The sequence below is a fragment of the Drosophila hydei genome, unplaced genomic scaffold (genome assembly GCF_003285905.1).
Source record: "Drosophila hydei strain 15085-1641.00,03,60 unplaced genomic scaffold, DhydRS2 tig00000315-arrow-arrow-pilon, whole genome shotgun sequence".
Taxonomy (NCBI): domain Eukaryota; kingdom Metazoa; phylum Arthropoda; class Insecta; order Diptera; family Drosophilidae; genus Drosophila; species Drosophila hydei.
In genome coordinates, this window is record NW_022045707.1 from 16,016 (window position 1) to 33,113 (window position 17,098).

Consider the following 17,098-nt stretch of genomic DNA (forward strand, 5'->3'; position numbering starts at 1 on the left):
TTAGTGTATTATAAGAGGTAAAACAAAATATTTTTCAAAGTTAGATAGATAATATGATTAATTAATTATATAACACATTTAAGTAAAAAAGTGGAGTTATTTTAATGTAAATGAAAATTTTTGAAACAATTATTAATGTATGGCTTTTAGCCAATGAAGTAGAGCTGTTAAACTATCGATGGTTGCAACATTCAATAGTTTCGATGGTTTTGCATATATTATTCAATAGTATCGATAGTACTAAAAAACAAACTAAATAAATGCATATTTAAAAACAAAAATAAAAATTTTAATAAACAATTCAGATGTTTACAATAATGAGATCCTTCATGGACTATAACAAAACAAAAAAATATTAAATATAATTAAAATTAAATGTATGGCTTTTAGTCTTCTGCCAAGATCCAAGAGTTATGATGAAGAAAAAGAAGCATGTCCACATGCTTAGCTTTTAAGGCTCGTCGTTCCGTGATAATCTGTCCAGCTTTGCTGAACAATCGCTCTGACTCAGTGGATGAGTGGGTGCCGCACTCGATTCGACACAACTGCTGACTGCATAGTGACTGGTTCAACTGAAACAAATGAATTTTTGGTGGTTTCAGTTCTGGCAGCCGCCCGTATCCACTCTTTATATGCAACCCAAACCTCTTGCATGGCTTCCTGAAATAAAAATTACAAAAAACGCACTTAGATAAATCCTCACACAAACACACATACATACACTATACATATACATACACTGTCATTGTCCAGCTGTACATGTATGGTTGCGCCTGCTGCGTAAACTCTGCTACATTGTACTTGTATTAGCATTGTGCCGCCTGGATGTGTAAGCTCCACTGCTGACTGCATAGTGACTGGTGCACCTGCCATAACTTAGTAGAAAGCGCGAGAGAGTAAGCAAGAAACAAATGAATTTTTGGTGGTTTCAGTTCTGGCAGCCGCCCGTATCCACTCTTTACATGCAACCCAAACCTCTTGCATGGCTTCCTGAAATAAAAATTACAAAAAACGCACTTAGATAAATCCTCACACAAACACACATACATACACTATACATATACATACATTGTCATTGTCCAGCTGTACATGTATGGTTGCGACTGCTGCGTAAACTCTGCTCCATTGTACATGTATTAGCATTGCGCCGCCTGGATGAGTAAGCTCCACTGCTGACTGCAAAGTGACTGGTGCACCTGCCATAACTTAGTAGAGAGCGCGAGAGAGTAAGCAAGAAACAAATGAATTTTTGGTGGTTTCAGTTCTGGCAGCCGCCCGTATCCACTCTTTATATGCAACCCAAACTTCTTGCATGGCTTCCTGAAATAAAAATTACAAAAAACGCACTTAGATAAATCCTCACACAAACACACATACATACACTATACATATACATACACTGTCATTGTCCAGCTGTACATGTATGGTTGCGCCTGCTGCGTAAACTCTGCTACATTGTACATGTATTAGCATTGCGCCGCCTGGATGAGTAAGCTCCACTGCTGACTGCAAAGTGACTGGTGCACCTGCCATAACTTAGTAGAAAGCGCGAGAGAGTAAGCAACAAACAAATGAATTTTTGGTAGTTTCAGTTCTGGCAGCCGCCCGTATCCACTCTTTACATGCCATAACTTAGTAGAAAGCGCGAGAGAGTAAGCAAGAAACAAATGAATTTTTGGTAGTTTCAGTTCTGGCAGCCGCCCGTATCCACTCTTTACATGCAACCCAAACCTCTTGCATGGCTTCCTGAAATAAAAATTACAAAAAAACGCACTTAGATAAATCCTCACTCAAACACACATACATACACTATACATATGCATACACTGTCATTGTCCAGCTGTACATGTATGGTTGCGCCTGCTGCGTAAACTCTGCTACATTGTACATGTATTAGCATTGTTCTGCCTGGATGTGTAAGCTCCACTGCTGACTGCATAGTGACTGGTGCAACTGCCATAACTTAGTAGAGAGCGCGAGAGAGTAAGCAAGAAACAAATGAATTTTTGGTGGTTTCAGTTCTGGCAGCCGCCCGTATCCACTCTTTACATGCCATAACTTAGTAGAGAGCGCGAGAGAGTAAGCAAGAAACAAATGAATTTTTGGTGGTTTCAGTTCTGGCAGCCGCCCGTATCCACTCTTTATATGCAACCCAAACCTCTTGCATGGCTTCCTGAAATAAAAATTACAAAATACGCACTTAGATAAATCCTCACACAAACACACATACATACACTATACATATACATACATTGTCATGTATGGTTGTGCTTGCTGCGTAAACTCTGCTCCACGCTGTGCCAAAAGGCACAGGTTCCATTAGTGCTAAAAGATCCCAAGGTATGTCGGCCATTGAAGTAGAGCTGAAAAACTATCCATGGTTGCAACATTCAATAGTTTCGATGGTTTTGCAACAATTATTCAATAGTATCGATAGTACTATCGAAAATATTTTCAAGTTAAAAAACAAACTAAATAAATGCATATTTAAAAATAAAAATAAAAATTTTAATAAACAATTCAGATGTTTACAATAATGAGATCCTTCATGGACTATAACAAAACAAAAAAATATTAAATATAATTAAAATTAAATGTATGGCTGTTAGCCAATGAAGTAGAGCTGTCAAATGAGATCCTTCTTGGACTATAATAAAACAAAAATATATTAAATATAATTAAAGATAAATGTATGGCTTTTAGCCAATGAAGTAGAGCTGTCAAACTATCGGTGGTTGCAACATTCAATAGTTTCGATGGTTTTGCATATATTATTCAATAGTATCGATAGTACTAAAAAACAAACTAAATAAATGCATATTTAAAAACAAAAATAAAAATTTTAATAAACAATTCAGATGTTTACAATAATGAGAACCTTCATGGACTATAACAAAACAAAAAAATATTAAATATAATTAAAATTAAATGTATGGCTTTTAGCCAATGAAGTAGAGCTGTCAAACTATCGATGGATTGTTGGGATTGTACCTTTTCATGTGGTTCTTAGCCTTTGTTGAACATATCAGTTCATCAACACACAAAAATTGTTCCATAGGAACTTTTTTAAAATTTTTGTTTAGTTCATCTATTATTGGCCTGATTTTGAATAGCCGATCGTGACAGGAGTGTGACAAAGGCAGAGCATTATCATTGTTGTTAAAGTAAATGTGACGCCTCATCATCTCAAATGTTTTTTGCGACATAATATTCTGTATCGCTGGTACTCCAATTATTGTTGACCAATATTGAGTAATTCTTGGAAGACGCGAAATTGACATGTATAATATTATTCCAACAAACTGTCGAATATCTAAGGACGTAAAATTGACATGTGCGTTAGGGTCTTTTTGGCGAATATAAAGATTTGTTTCGATTGTAATTTCATCAAACAGGTTTTTTGGAAAAAGATACCAAAAAAATTGTATTGGCTCTGATAGTTCCATTAGTTCCGGATGCAACATAGTACTCCCGAGAAACTGCAGTTGATTTTCGTTCAAAATTAAACTGCGTTTTCTCCATAGCAAGTTTCTTTTCAGATCAGGGTTATTACTTTTAACATTTGGCTCAGAATCATCTACGAGATTTGAGTTTGAAACGTCTAAGGCATTACTCGGTGGATTTTGGTCATCGATGTCATCTTCATCCGTACTACCTGCATCTTTCTCATCTGGATAAAAATCGCTTTCTTCATCAGCAGAAAAGTCAAGTTCATCCTCGCTATCTAAACTGTTGAAATAATTTTCAACCTGTGAAGGTGTTAAACCTTTTCCTGACATATTTCCTGCGTAAGAAGTACTATTTATATATGTAGTCTCATAAAACACATACAACAAACCCAAGACAAGTTCTATGACACATAACAACAACATATAACCATATGTATAAACACATAACAACATATAATATAAACACAAACACTCTATGTTGCATAAATACAACAAAATAAATTCTGCACAGTATAACTTCGAATACTTGTTTGATGTATATCTGCAACATACCGATTTTTCGAATCTACACACAATACACAACAAGAAACGTGAAAACTTGATAGCACATGCATTTGAAACATATTTACCTTTGTTTTTCTTAAGTTTTTCGTAAAGAAATATCTATATTTTTAATAAAATTTTGCAACACAATTTTTTCAGCGCACTCAACATGTGCTTCTCACAAAATTGGCGGGAAAGTGAACATATGTTTTACAAAACATCTAGAAATGTGCCCAAAGCAAATCATTTATAAAATACGTTTGTTTCAGATGTACAACATATAGCCACATTCGATTTTTTCGATTTGCATTGCGAAAAAATATCTTTTAAAGGGTATGTTGCAGATATGCAACACTGCCATATAAAGGGTTAAAAAACAAACTAAATAAATGCATATTTAAAAATAAAAATAAAAATTTTAATAAACAATTCAAATGCTTACAATAATGAGATCCTTCATGGACTATAACAAACCAAAAAAATATTAAATATAATTAAAATTAAATGTATGGCTTTTAGTCTTCTGCCAAGATCCAAGAGTTATGATGAAGAAAAAGAAGCATGTCCACATGCTTAGCTTTTAAGGCTCGTCGTTCCGTGATAATCTGTCCAACTTTGCTGAACAATCGCTCTGACTCAGTGGATGAGTGGGTGCCGCACTCGATTCGACACAACTGCTGACTGCATAGTGACTGGTTCAACTGAAGCAAATGAATTTTTGGTGGTTTCAGTTCTGGCAGCCGCCCGTATCCACTCTTTATATGCAACTCAAACCTCTTGCATGGCTTCCTGAAATAAAAATTACAAAAAACGCACTTAGATAAATCCTCACACAAACACACATACATACACTATACATATACATACACTGTCATTGTCCAGCTGTACATGTATGGTTGCGCCTGCTGCGTAAACTCTGCTACATTGTACTTGTATTAGCATTGTGCCGCCTGGATGTGTAAGCTCCACTGCTGACTGCATAGTGACTGGTGCACCTGCCATAACTTAGTAGAAAGCGCGAGAGAGTAAGCAAGAAACAAATGAATTTTTGGTAGTTTCAGTTCTGGCAGCCGCCCGTATCCACTCTTTACATGCAACCCAAACCTCTTGCATGGCTTCCTGAAATAAAAATTACAAAAAAACGCACTTAGATAAATCCTCACTCAAACACACATACATACACTATACATATACATACACTGTCATTGTCCAGCTGTACATGTATGGTTGCGCCTGCTGCGTAAACTCTGCTACATTGTACATGTATTAGCATTGTTCTGCCTGGATGTGTAAGCTCCACTGCTGACTGCATAGTGACTGGTGCAACTGCCATAACTTAGTAGAGAGCGCGAGAGAGTAAGCAAGAAACAAATGAATTTTTGGTGGTTTCAGTTCTGGCAGCCGCCCGTATCCACTCTTTACATGCCATAACTTAGTAGAGAGCGCGAGAGAGTAAGCAAGAAACAAATGAATTTTTGGTGGTTTCAGTTCTGGCAGCCGCCCGTATCCACTCTTTATATGCAACCCAAACCTCTTGCATGGCTTCCTGAAATAAAAATTACAAAATACGCACTTAGATAAATCCTCACACAAACACACATACATACACTATACATATACATACATTGTCATGTATGGTTGTGCTTGCTGCGTAAACTCTGCTCCACGCTGTGCCAAAAGGCACAGGTTCCATTAGTGCTAAAAGATCCCAAGGTATGTCGGCCATTGAAGTAGAGCTGAAAAACTATCCATGGTTGCAACATTCAATAGTTTCGATGGTTTTGCAACAATTATTCAATAGTATCGATAGTACTATCGAAAATATTTTCAAGTTAAAAAACAAACTAAATAAATGCATATTTAAAAATAAAAATAAAAATTTTAATAAACAATTCAGATGTTTACAATAATGAGATCCTTCATGGACTATAACAAAACAAAAAAATATTAAATATAATTAAAATTAAATGTATGGCTGTTAGCCAATGAAGTAGAGCTGTCAAATGAGATCCTTCTTGGACTATAATAAAACAAAAATATATTAAATATAATTAAAGATAAATGTATGGCTTTTAGCCAATGAAGTAGAGCTGTCAAACTATCGATGGTTGCAACATTCAATAGTTTCGATGGTTTTGCATATATTATTCAATAGTATCGATAGTACTAAAAAACAAACTAAATAAATGCATATTTAAAAACAAAAATAAAAATTTTAATAAACAATTCAGATGTTTACAATAATGAGAACCTTCATGGACTATAACAAAACAAAAAAATATTAAATATAATTAAAATTAAATGTATGGCTTTTAGCCAATGAAGTAGAGCTGTCAAACTATCGATGGATTGTTGGGATTGTACCTTTTCATGTGGTTCTTAGCCTTTGTTGAACATATCAGTTCATCAACACACAAAAATTGTTCCATAGGAACTTTTTTAAAATTTTTGTTTAGTTCATCTATTATTGGCCTGATTTTGAATAGCCGATCGTGACAGGAGTGTGACAAAGGCAGAGCATTATCATTGTTGTTAAAGTAAATGTGACGCCTCATCATCTCAAATGTTTTTTGCGACATAATATTCTGTATCGCTGGTACTCCAATTATTGTTGACCAATATTGAGTAATTCTTGGAAGACGCGAAATTGACATGTATAATATTATTCCAACAAACTGTCGAATATCTAAGGACGTAAAATTGACATGTGCGTTAGGGTCTTTTTGGCGAATATAAAGATTTGTTTCGATTGTAATTTCATCAAACAGGTTTTTTGGAAAAAGATACCAAAAAAATTGTATTGGCTCTGATAGTTCCATTAGTTCCGGATGCAACATAGTACTCCCGAGAAACTGCAGTTGATTTTCGTTCAAAATTAAACTGCGTTTTCTCCATAGCAAGTTTCTTTTCAGATCAGGGTTATTACTTTTAACATTTGGCTCAGAATCATCTACGAGATTTGAGTTTGAAACGTCTAAGGCATTACTCGGTGGATTTTGGTCATCGATGTCATCTTCATCCGTACTACCTGCATCTTTCTCATCTAGATAAAAATCGCTTTCTTCATCAGCAGAAAAGTCAAGTTCATCCTCGCTATCTAAACTGTTGAAATAATTTTCAACCTGTGAAGGTGTTAAACCTTTTCCTGACATATTTCCTGCGTAAGAAGTACTATTTATATATGTAGTCTCATAAAACACATACAACAAACCCAAGACAAGTTCTATGACACATAACAACAACATATAACCATATGTATAAACACATAACAACATATAATATAAACACAAACACTCTATGTTGCATAAATACAACAAAATAAATTCTGCACAGTATAACTTCGAATACTTGTTTGATGTATATCTGCAACATACCGATTTTTCGAATCTACACACAATACACAACAAGAAACGTGAAAACTTGATAGCACATGCATTTGAAACATATTTACCTTTGTTTTTCTTAAGTTTTTCGTAAAGAAATATCTATATTTTTAATAAAATTTTGCAACACAATTTTTTCAGCGCACTCAACATGTGCTTCTCACAAAATTGGCGGGAAAGTGAACATATGTTTTACAAAACATCTAGAAATGTGCCCAAAGCAAATCATTTATAAAATACGTTTGTTTCAGATGTACAACATATAGCCACATTCGATTTTTTCGATTTGCATTGCGAAAAAATATCTTTTAAAGGGTATGTTGCAGATATGCAACACTGCCATATAAAGGGTTAAAAAACAAACTAAATAAATGCATATTTAAAAATAAAAATAAAAATTTTAATAAACAATTCAAATGCTTACAATAATGAGATCCTTCATGGACTATAACAAACCAAAAAAATATTAAATATAATTAAAATTAAATGTATGGCTTTTAGTCTTCTGCCAAGATCCAAGAGTTATGATGAAGAAAAAGAAGCATGTCCACATGCTTAGCTTTTAAGGCTCGTCGTTCCGTGATAATCTGTCCAACTTTGCTGAACAATCGCTCTGACTCAGTGGATGAGTGGGTGCCGCACTCGATTCAACACAACTGCTGACTGCATAGTGACTGGTTCAACTGAAGCAAATGAATTTTTGGTGGTTTCAGTTCTGGCAGCCGCCCGTATCCACTCTTTATATGCAGCCCAAACCTCTTGCATGGCTTCCTGAAATAAAAATTACAAAAAACGCACTTAGATAAATCCTCACACAAACACACATACATACACTATACATATACATACACTGTCATTGTCCAGCTGTACATGTATGGTTGCGCCTGCTGCGTAAACTCTGCTACATTGTACTTGTATTAGCATTGTGCCGCCTGGATGTGTAAGCTCCACTGCTGACTGCATAGTGACTGGTGCACCTGCCATAACTTAGTAGAAAGCGCGAGAGAGTAAGCAAGAAACAAATGAATTTTTGGTAGTTTCAGTTCTGGCAGCCGCCCGTATCCACTCTTTACATGCAACCCAAACCTCTTGCATGGCTTCCTGAAATAAAAATTACAAAAAAACGCACTTAGATAAATCCTCACTCAAACACACATACATACACTATACATATACATACACTGTCATTGTCCAGCTGTACATGTATGGTTGCGCCTGCTGCGTAAACTCTGCTACATTGTACATGTATTAGCATTGTGCTGCCTGGATGTGTAAGCTCCACTGCTGACTGCATAGTGACTGGTGCAACTGCCATAACTTAGTAGAGAGCGCGAGAGAGTAAGCAAGAAACAAATGAATTTTTGGTGGTTTCAGTTCTGGCAGCCGCCCGTATCCACTCTTTATATGCAACCCAAACCTCTTGCATGGCTTCCTGAAATAAAAATTACAAAAAACGCACTTAGATAAATCCTCACACAAACACACATACATACACTATACATATACATACACTGTCATTGTCCAGCTGTACATGTATGGTTGCGCCTGCTGCGTAAACTCTGCTACATTGTACATGTATTAGCATTGCGCCGCCTGGATGAGTAAGCTCCACTGCTGACTGCAAAGTGACTGGTGCACCTGCCATAACTTAGTAGAAAGCGCGAGAGAGTAAGCAACAAACAAATGAATTTTTGGTGGTTTCAGTTCTGGCAGCCGCCCGTATCCACTCTTTACATGCAACCCAAACCTCTTGCATGGCTTCCTGAAATAAAAATTACAAAAAAACGCACTTAGATAAATCCTCACACAAACACACATACATACACTATACATATACATACACTGTCATTGTCCAGCTGTACATGTATGGTTGCGCCTGCTGCGTAAACTCTGCTACATTGTACATGTATTAGCATTGTGCTGCCTGGATGCGTAAGCTCCACTGCTGACTGCATAGTGACTGGTGCAACTGCCATAACTTAGTAGAGAGCGCGAGAGAGTAAACAAGAAACAAATGAATTTTTGGTGGTTTCAGTTCTGGCAGCCGCCCGTATCCACTCTTTATATGCAACCCAAACCTCTTGCATGGCTTCCTGAAATAAAAATTACAAAAAACGCACTTAGATAAATCCTCACACAAACACACATACATACACTATACATATACATACACTGTCATTGTCCAGCTGTACATGTATGGTTGCGCCTGCTGCGTAAACTCTGCTACATTGTACATGTATTAGCATTGCGCCGCCTGGATGAGTAAGCTCCACTGCTGACTGCAAAGTGACTGGTGCACCTGCCATAACTTAGTAGAAAGCGCGAGAGAGTAAGCAAGAAACAAATGAATTTTTGGTAGTTTCAGTTCTGGCAGCCGCCCGTATCCACTCTTTACATGCAACCCAAACCTCTTGCATGGCTTCCTGAAATAAAAATTACAAAAAAACGCACTTAGATAAATCCTCACTCAAACACACATACATACACTATACATATACATACACTGTCATTGTCCAGCTGTACATGTATGGTTGCGATTGCTGCGTAAACTCTGCTACATTGTACATGTATTAGCATTGTGCTGCCTGGATGTGTAAGCTCCACTGCTGACTGCATAGTGACTGGTGCAACTGCCATAACTTAGTAGAGAACGCGAGAGAGTAAGCAAGAAACAAATGAATTTTTGGTGGTTTCAGTTCTGGCAGCCGCCCGTATCCACTCTTTACATGCCATAACTTAGTAGAAAGCGCGAGAGAGTAAGCAAGAAACAAATGAATTTTTGGTAGTTTCAGTTCTGGCAGCCGCCCGTATCCACTCTTTACATGAAACCCAAACCTCTTGCATGGCTTCCTGAAATAAAATTTACAAAAAAAACGCACTTAGATAAATCCTCACACAAACACACATACATACACTATACATAAACATACACTGTCATTGTCCAGCTGTACATGTATGGTTGCGCCTGCTGCGTAAACTCTGCTACATTGTACATGTATTAGCATTGTGCTGCCTGGATGTGTAAGCTCCACTGCTGACTGCATAGTGACTGGTGCAACTGCCATAACTTAGTAGAGAGCGCGAGAGAGTAAGCAAGAAACAAATGAATTTTTGGTGGTTTCAGTTCTGGCAGCCGCCCGTATCCACTCTTTATATGCAACCCAAACCTCTTGCATGGCTTCCTGAAATAAAAATTACAAAAAACGCACTTAGATAAATCCTCACACAAACACACATACATACACTATACATATACATACATTGTCATGTATGGTTGTGCTTGCTGCGTAAACTCTGCTCCACGCTGTGCCAAAAGGCACAGGTTCCATTAGTCCTAAAAGATCCCAAGGTATGTCGGCCATTGAAGTAGAGCTGAAAAACTATCCATGGTTGCAACATTCAATAGTTTCGATGGTTTTGCAACAATTATTCAATAGTATCGATAGTACTATCGAAAATATTTTCAAGTTAAAAACAAACTAAATAAATGCATATTTAAAAATAGAAATAAAAATTTTAATAAACAATTCAGATGTTTACAATAATGAGATCCTTCATGGACTATAACAAAACAAAAAAATATTAAATATAATTAAAATTAAATGTATGGCTGTTAGCCAATGAAGTAGAGCTGTCAAATGAGATCCTTCATGGACTATAATAAAACAAAAATATATTAAATATAATTATAGATAAATGTATTGCTTTTAGCCAATGAAGTAGAGCTGTAAAACTATCGATGGTTGCAACATTCAATAGTTTCGATGGTTTTGCAACAATTATTCAATAGTATCGGTAGTACTATCGAAAATATTTTCAAGTTAATAAACAAACTAAATAAATGCATATTTAAAAATAAAAATAAAAATTTTAATAAACAATTCAGATGTTTACAATAATGAGATCCTTCATGGACTATAACAAAACAAAAAAATATTAAATATAATTAAAATTAAATGTATGGCTTTTAGCCAATGAAGTAGAGCTGTCAAACTATCGATGGTTGCAACATTCAATAGTTTCGATGGTTTTGCATATATTATTCAATAGTATCGATAGTACTAAAAAACAAACTAAATAAATGCATATTTAAAAACAAAAATAAAAATTTTAATAAGCAATTCAGATGTTTACAATAATGAGATCCTTCATGGACTATAACAAAACAAAAAAATATTAAATATAATTAAAATTAAATGTATGGCTTTTAGCCAATGAAGTAGAGCTGTCAAACTATCGATGGTTGCAACATTCAATAGTTTCGATGGTTTTGCATATATTATTCAATAGTATCGATAGTACTAAAAAACAAACTAAATAAATGCATATTTAAAAACAAAAATAAAAATTTTAATAAACAATTCAGATGTTTACAATAATGAGATCCTTCATGGACTATAACAAAACAAAAAAATATTAAATATAATTAAAATTAAATGTATGGCTTTTAGCCAATGAAGTAGAGCTGTCAAACTATCGATGGATTGTTGGGATTGTACCTTTTCATGTTGTTCTTAGCCTTTGTTGAACATATCAGTTCATCAACACACAAAAATTGTTCCATAGGAACTTTTTTAAAATTTTTGTTTAGTTCATCTATTATTGGCCTGATTTTGAATAGCCGATCGTGACAGGAGTGTGACAAAGGCAGAGCATTATCATTGTTGTTAAAGTAAATGTGACGCCTCATCATCTCAAATGTTTTTTGCGACATAATATTCTGTATCGCTGGTACTCCAATTATTGTTGACCAATATTGAGTAATTCTTGGAAGACGCGAAATTGACATGTATAATATTATTCCAACAAACTGTCGAATATCTAAGGACGTAAAATTGACATGTGCGTTAGGGTCTTTTTGGCGAATATAAAGATTTGTTTCGATTGTAATTTCATCAAACAGGTTTTTTGGAAAAAGATACCAAAAAAATTGTATTGGCTCTGATAGTTCCATTAGTTCCGGATGCAACATAGTACTCCCGAGAAACTGCAGTTGATTTTCGTTCAAAATTAAACTGCGTTTTCTCCATAGCAAGTTTCTTTTCAGATCAGGGTTATTACTTTTAACATTTGGCTCAGAATCATCTACGAGATTTGAGTTTGAAACGTCTAAGGCATTACTCGGTGGATTTTGGTCATCGATGTCATCTTCATCCGTACTACCTGCATCTTTCTCATCTGGATAAAAATCGCTTTCTTCATCAGCAGAAAAGTCAAGTTCATCCTCGCTATCTAAACTGTTGAAATAATTTTCAACCTGTGAAGGTGTTAAACCTTTTCCTGACATATTTCCTGCGTAAGAAGTACTATTTATATATGTAGTCTCATAAAACACATACAACAAACCCAAGACAAGTTCTATGACACATAACAACAACATATAACCATATGTATAAACACATAACAACATATAATATAAACACAAACACTCTATGTTGCATAAATACAACAAAATAAATTCTGCACAGTATAACTTCGAATACTTGTTTGATGTATATCTGCAACATACCGATTTTTCGAATCTACACACAATACACAACAAGAAACGTGAAAACTTGATAGCACATGCATTTGAAACATATTTACCTTTGTTTTTCTTAAGTTTTTCGTAAAGAAATATCTATATTTTTAATAAAATTTTGCAACACAATTTTTTCAGCGCACTCAACATGTGCTTCTCACAAAATTGGCGGGAAAGTGAACATATGTTTTACAAAACATCTAGAAATGTGCCCAAAGCAAATCATTTATAAAATACGTTTGTTTCAGATGTACAACATATAGCCACATTCGATTTTTTCGATTTGCATTGCGAAAAAATATCTTTTAAAGGGTATGTTGCAGATATGCAACACTGCCATATAAAGGGTTAAAAAACAAACTAAATAAATGCATATTTAAAAATAAAAATAAAAATTTTAATAAACAATTCAAATGCTTACAATAATGAGATCCTTCATGGACTATAACAAACCAAAAAAATATTAAATATAATTAAAATTAAATGTATGGCTTTTAGTCTTCTGCCAAGATCCAAGAGTTATGATGAAGAAAAAGAAGCATGTCCACATGCTTAGCTTTTAAGGCTCGTCGTTCCGTGATAATCTGTCCAACTTTGCTGAACAATCGCTCTGACTCAGTGGATGAGTGGGTGCCGCACTCGATTCGACACAACTGCTGACTGCATAGTGACTGGTTCAACTGAAACAAATGAATTTTTGGTGGTTTCAGTTCTGGCAGCCGCCCGTATCCACTCTTTATATGCAACCCAAACCTCTTGCATGGCTTCCTGAAATAAAAATTACAAAAAACGCACTTAGATAAATCCTCACACAAACACACATACATACACTATACATATACATACACTGTCATTGTCCAGCTGTACATGTATGGTTGCGCCTGCTGCGTAAACTCTGCTACATTGTACATGTATTAGCATTGTGCCGCCTGGATGTGTAAGCTCCACTGCTGACTGCATAGTGACTGGTGCACCTGCCATAACTTAGTAGAAAGCGCGAGAGAGTAAGCAAGAAACAAATGAATTTTTGGTGGTTTCAGTTCTGGCAGCCGCCCGTATCCACTCTTTATATGCAACCCAAACCTCTTGCATGGCTTCCTGAAATAAAAATTACAAAAAACGCACTTAGATAAATCCTCACACAAACACACATACATACACTATACATAAACATACATTTTCATTGTCCAGCTGTACATGTATGGTTGCGCCTGCTGCGTAAACTCTGCTACATTGTACATGTATTAGCATTGTGCCGCCTGGATGTGTAAGCTCCACTGCTGACTGCATAGTGACTGGTGCACCTGCCATAACTTAGTAGAAAGCACGAGAGAGTAAGCAAGAAACAAATGAATTTTTGGTGGTTTCAGTTCTGGCAGCCGCCCGTATCCACTCTTTATATGCAACCCAAACCTCTTGCATGGCTTCCTGAAATAAAAATTACAAAAAACGCACTTAGATAAATCCTCACACAAACACACATACATACACTATACATATACATACACTGTCATTGTCCAGCTGTACATGTATGGTTGCGCCTGCTGCGTAAACTCTGCTACATTGTACATGTATTAGCATTGCGCCGCCTGGATGAGTAAGCTCGACTGCTGACTGCAAAGTGACTGGTGCACCTGCCATAACTTAGTAGAAAGCGCGAGAGAGTAAGCAACAAACAAATGAATTTTTGGTGGTTTCAGTTCTGGCAGCCGCCCATATCCACTCTTTACATGCAACCCAAACCTCTTGCATGGCTTCCTGAAATAAAAATTACAAAAAAACGCACTTAGATAAATCTTCACACAAACACACATACATACACTATACATATACATACACTGTCATTGTCCAGCTGTACATGTATGGTTGCGCCTGCTGCGTAAACTCTGCTACATTGTACATGTATTAGCATTGTGCTGCCTGGATGCGTAAGCTCCACTGCTGACTGCATAGTGACTGGTGCAACTGCCATAACTTAGTAGAGAGCGCGAGAGAGTAAACAAGAAACAAATGAATTTTTGGTGGTTTCAGTTCTGGCAGCCGCCCGTATCCACTCTTTATATGCAACCCAAACCTCTTGCATGGCTTCCTGAAATAAAAATTACAAAAAACGCACTTAGATAAATCCTCACACAAACACACATACATACACTATACATATACATACACTGTCATTGTCCAGCTGTACATGTATGGTTGCGCCTGCTGCGTAAACTCTGCTACATTGTACATGTATTAGCATTGCGCCGCCTGGATGAGTAAGCTCCACTGCTGACTGCATAGTGACTGGTGCACCTGCCATAACTTAGTAGAAAGCGCGAGAGAGTAAGCAAGAAATAAATGAATTTTTGGTAGTTTCAGTTCTGGCAGCCGCCCGTATCCACTCTTTACATGCAACCCAAACCTCTTGCATGGCTTCCTGAAATAAAAATTACAAAAAAAACGCACTTAGATAAATCCTCACACAAACACACATACATACACTATACATATACATACACTGTCATTGTCCAGCTGTACATTTATGGTTGTGCCTGCTGCGTAAACTCTGCTACATTGTACATGTATTAGCATTGTGCCGCCTGGATGTGTAAGCTCCACTGCTGACTGCATAGTGACTGGTGCACCTGCCATAACTTAGTAGAAAGCGCGAGAGAGTAAGCAAGAAACAAATGAATTTTTGGTGGTTTCAGTTCTGGCAGCCGCCCGTATCCACTCTTTACATGCCATAACTTAGTAGAAAGCGCGAGAGAGTAAGCAAGAAATAAATGAATTTTTGGTAGTTTCAGTTCTGGCAGCCGCCCGTATCCACTCTTTACATGCAACCCAAACCTCTTGCATGGCTTCCTGAAATAAAAATTACAAAAAAACGCACTTAGATAAATCCTCACACAAACACACATATATACACTATACATAAACATACACTGTCATTGTCCAGCTGTACATGTATGGTTGTGTCTGCTGCGTAAACTCTGCTACATTGTACATGTATTAGCATTGTGCCGCCTGGATGTGTAAGCTCCACTGCTGACTGCATAGTGACTGGTGCACCTGCCATAACTTAGTAGAAAGCGCGAGAGAGTAAGCAAGAAACAAATGAATTTTTGGTGGTTTCAGTTCTGGCAGCCGCCCGTATCCACTCTTTACATGCCATAACTTAGTAGAAAGCGCGAGAGAGTAAGCAAGAAACAAATGAATTTTTGGTAGTTTCAGTTCTGGCAGCCGCCCGTATCCACTCTTTACATGCAACCCAAACCTCTTGCATGGCTTCCTGAAATAAAAATTACAAAAAAAACGCACTTAGATAAATCCTCACACAAACACACATACATACACTATACATATACATACATTGTCATGTATGGTTGTGCTTGCTGCGTAAACTCTGCTCCACGCTGTGCCAAAAGGCACAGGTTCCATTAGTGCTAAAAGATCCCAAGGTATGTCGGCCATTGAAGTAGAGCTGAAAAACTATCCATGGTTGCAACATTCAATAGTTTCGATGGTTTTGCAACAATTATTCAATAGTATCGATAGTACTATCGAAAATATTTTCAAGTTAAAAAACAAACTAAATAAATGCATATTTAAAAATAAAAATAAAAATTTTAATAAACAATTCAGATGTTTACAATAATGAGATCCTTCATGGACTATAACAAAACAAAAAAATATTAAATATAATTAAAATTAAATGTATGGCTGTTAGCCAATGAAGTAGAGCTGTCAAATGAGATCCTTCATGGACTATAATAAAACAAAAATATATTAAATATAATTATAGATAAATGTATGGCTTTTAGCCAATGAAGTAGAGCTGTAAAACTATCGATGGTTGCAACATTCAATAGTTTCGATGGTTTTGCAACAATTATTCAATAGTATCGGTAGTACTATCGAAAATATTTTCAAGTTAAAAAACAAACTAAATAAATGCATATTTAAAAATAAAAATAAAAATTTTAATAAACAATTCAGATGTTTACAATAATGAGATCCTTCATGGACTATAACAAAACAAAAAAATATTAAATATTATTAAAATTAAATGTATGGCTTTAAGCCAATGAAGTAGAGCTGTAAAACTATCGATGGTTGCAACATTCAATAGTTTCGATGGTTTTGCATTAATTATTCAATAGTATCGATAGTACTATCGAAAATATTTTCAAGTTAATAAACAAACTAAATAAATGCAT

General features: G+C 35.8%; 3 protein-coding genes and 3 long non-coding RNA genes across 9 annotated transcripts; 3 read left to right on the top strand and 3 right to left on the bottom strand.

The window, feature by feature from the left end:
- Window positions 1-381: 381 nt before the first annotated feature.
- Window positions 382-2,375, bottom strand: LOC115483045. Of its 2 annotated transcripts, none has more exons than XM_030223857.1 (3): window positions 2,252-2,375; window positions 2,159-2,173; window positions 382-572 (listed from the first exon to the last, which is right to left on the bottom strand). In XM_030223857.1, exons 1-3 carry the CDS (start codon window positions 2,351-2,353, stop codon window positions 387-389), a joined length of 303 nt encoding a protein of 100 aa, XP_030079717.1. In that variant the 5' UTR covers window positions 2,354-2,375; the 3' UTR covers window positions 382-386. The 2 variants fall into 2 exon arrangements, with proteins under 2 accessions (XP_030079717.1, XP_030079718.1); XM_030223858.1 differs by having other exon boundaries at window positions 2,235-2,373.
- Window positions 2,376-2,984: 609 nt separating this feature from the next.
- LOC115483046 lies at window positions 2,985-4,368 on the top strand. Its single transcript, XR_003944215.1, has 3 exons — window positions 2,985-3,334; window positions 3,396-3,788; window positions 4,152-4,368. It is a non-coding gene; the product is annotated as an uncharacterized LOC115483046 (long non-coding RNA).
- Window positions 4,369-4,506: 138 nt separating this feature from the next.
- On the bottom strand, window positions 4,507-5,740 carry LOC115483057. Of its 2 annotated transcripts, none has more exons than XM_030223865.1 (3): window positions 5,617-5,740; window positions 5,524-5,538; window positions 4,507-4,693 (listed from the first exon to the last, which is right to left on the bottom strand). In XM_030223865.1, the coding sequence occupies exons 1-3, from the start codon at window positions 5,716-5,718 to the stop codon at window positions 4,508-4,510; spliced, it is 303 nt and encodes a 100-aa protein (XP_030079725.1). In that variant the 5' UTR covers window positions 5,719-5,740; the 3' UTR covers window position 4,507. The 2 variants fall into 2 exon arrangements, with proteins under 2 accessions (XP_030079725.1, XP_030079726.1); XM_030223866.1 differs by having other exon boundaries at window positions 5,600-5,739.
- Window positions 5,741-6,348: 608 nt separating this feature from the next.
- On the top strand, window positions 6,349-7,733 carry LOC115483050. The gene is made up of 3 exons (XR_003944219.1): window positions 6,349-6,699; window positions 6,761-7,153; window positions 7,517-7,733. It is a non-coding gene; the product is annotated as an uncharacterized LOC115483050 (long non-coding RNA).
- A 4,165-nt stretch (window positions 7,734-11,898) lies between these two features.
- On the top strand, window positions 11,899-13,251 carry LOC115483047. Its single transcript, XR_003944216.1, has 3 exons — window positions 11,899-12,217; window positions 12,279-12,671; window positions 13,035-13,251. It is a non-coding gene; the product is annotated as an uncharacterized LOC115483047 (long non-coding RNA).
- A 138-nt stretch (window positions 13,252-13,389) lies between these two features.
- Window positions 13,390-16,374, bottom strand: LOC115483055. 2 transcript variants are annotated; one of them, XM_030223861.1, is made up of 3 exons: window positions 16,251-16,374; window positions 16,156-16,170; window positions 13,390-13,576 (listed from the first exon to the last, which is right to left on the bottom strand). In XM_030223861.1, exons 1-3 carry the CDS (start codon window positions 16,350-16,352, stop codon window positions 13,391-13,393), a joined length of 303 nt encoding a protein of 100 aa, XP_030079721.1. In that variant the 5' UTR covers window positions 16,353-16,374; the 3' UTR covers window position 13,390. The 2 variants fall into 2 exon arrangements, with proteins under 2 accessions (XP_030079721.1, XP_030079722.1); XM_030223862.1 differs by having other exon boundaries at window positions 16,234-16,373.
- Window positions 16,375-17,098: the final 724 nt, after the last annotated feature.

What these genes read in the sequence shown, in the direction of transcription:
- LOC115483057 (XM_030223865.1), bottom strand. Translation starts at nt 5,718, where the DNA reads ATGGCCGACATACCTTGGGATCTTTTAGCACTAATGGAACCTGTGCCT.
- LOC115483045 (XM_030223857.1), bottom strand. Translation starts at nt 2,353, where the DNA reads ATGGCCGACATACCTTGGGATCTTTTAGCACTAATGGAACCTGTGCCT.
- LOC115483055 (XM_030223861.1), bottom strand. Translation starts at nt 16,352, where the DNA reads ATGGCCGACATACCTTGGGATCTTTTAGCACTAATGGAACCTGTGCCT.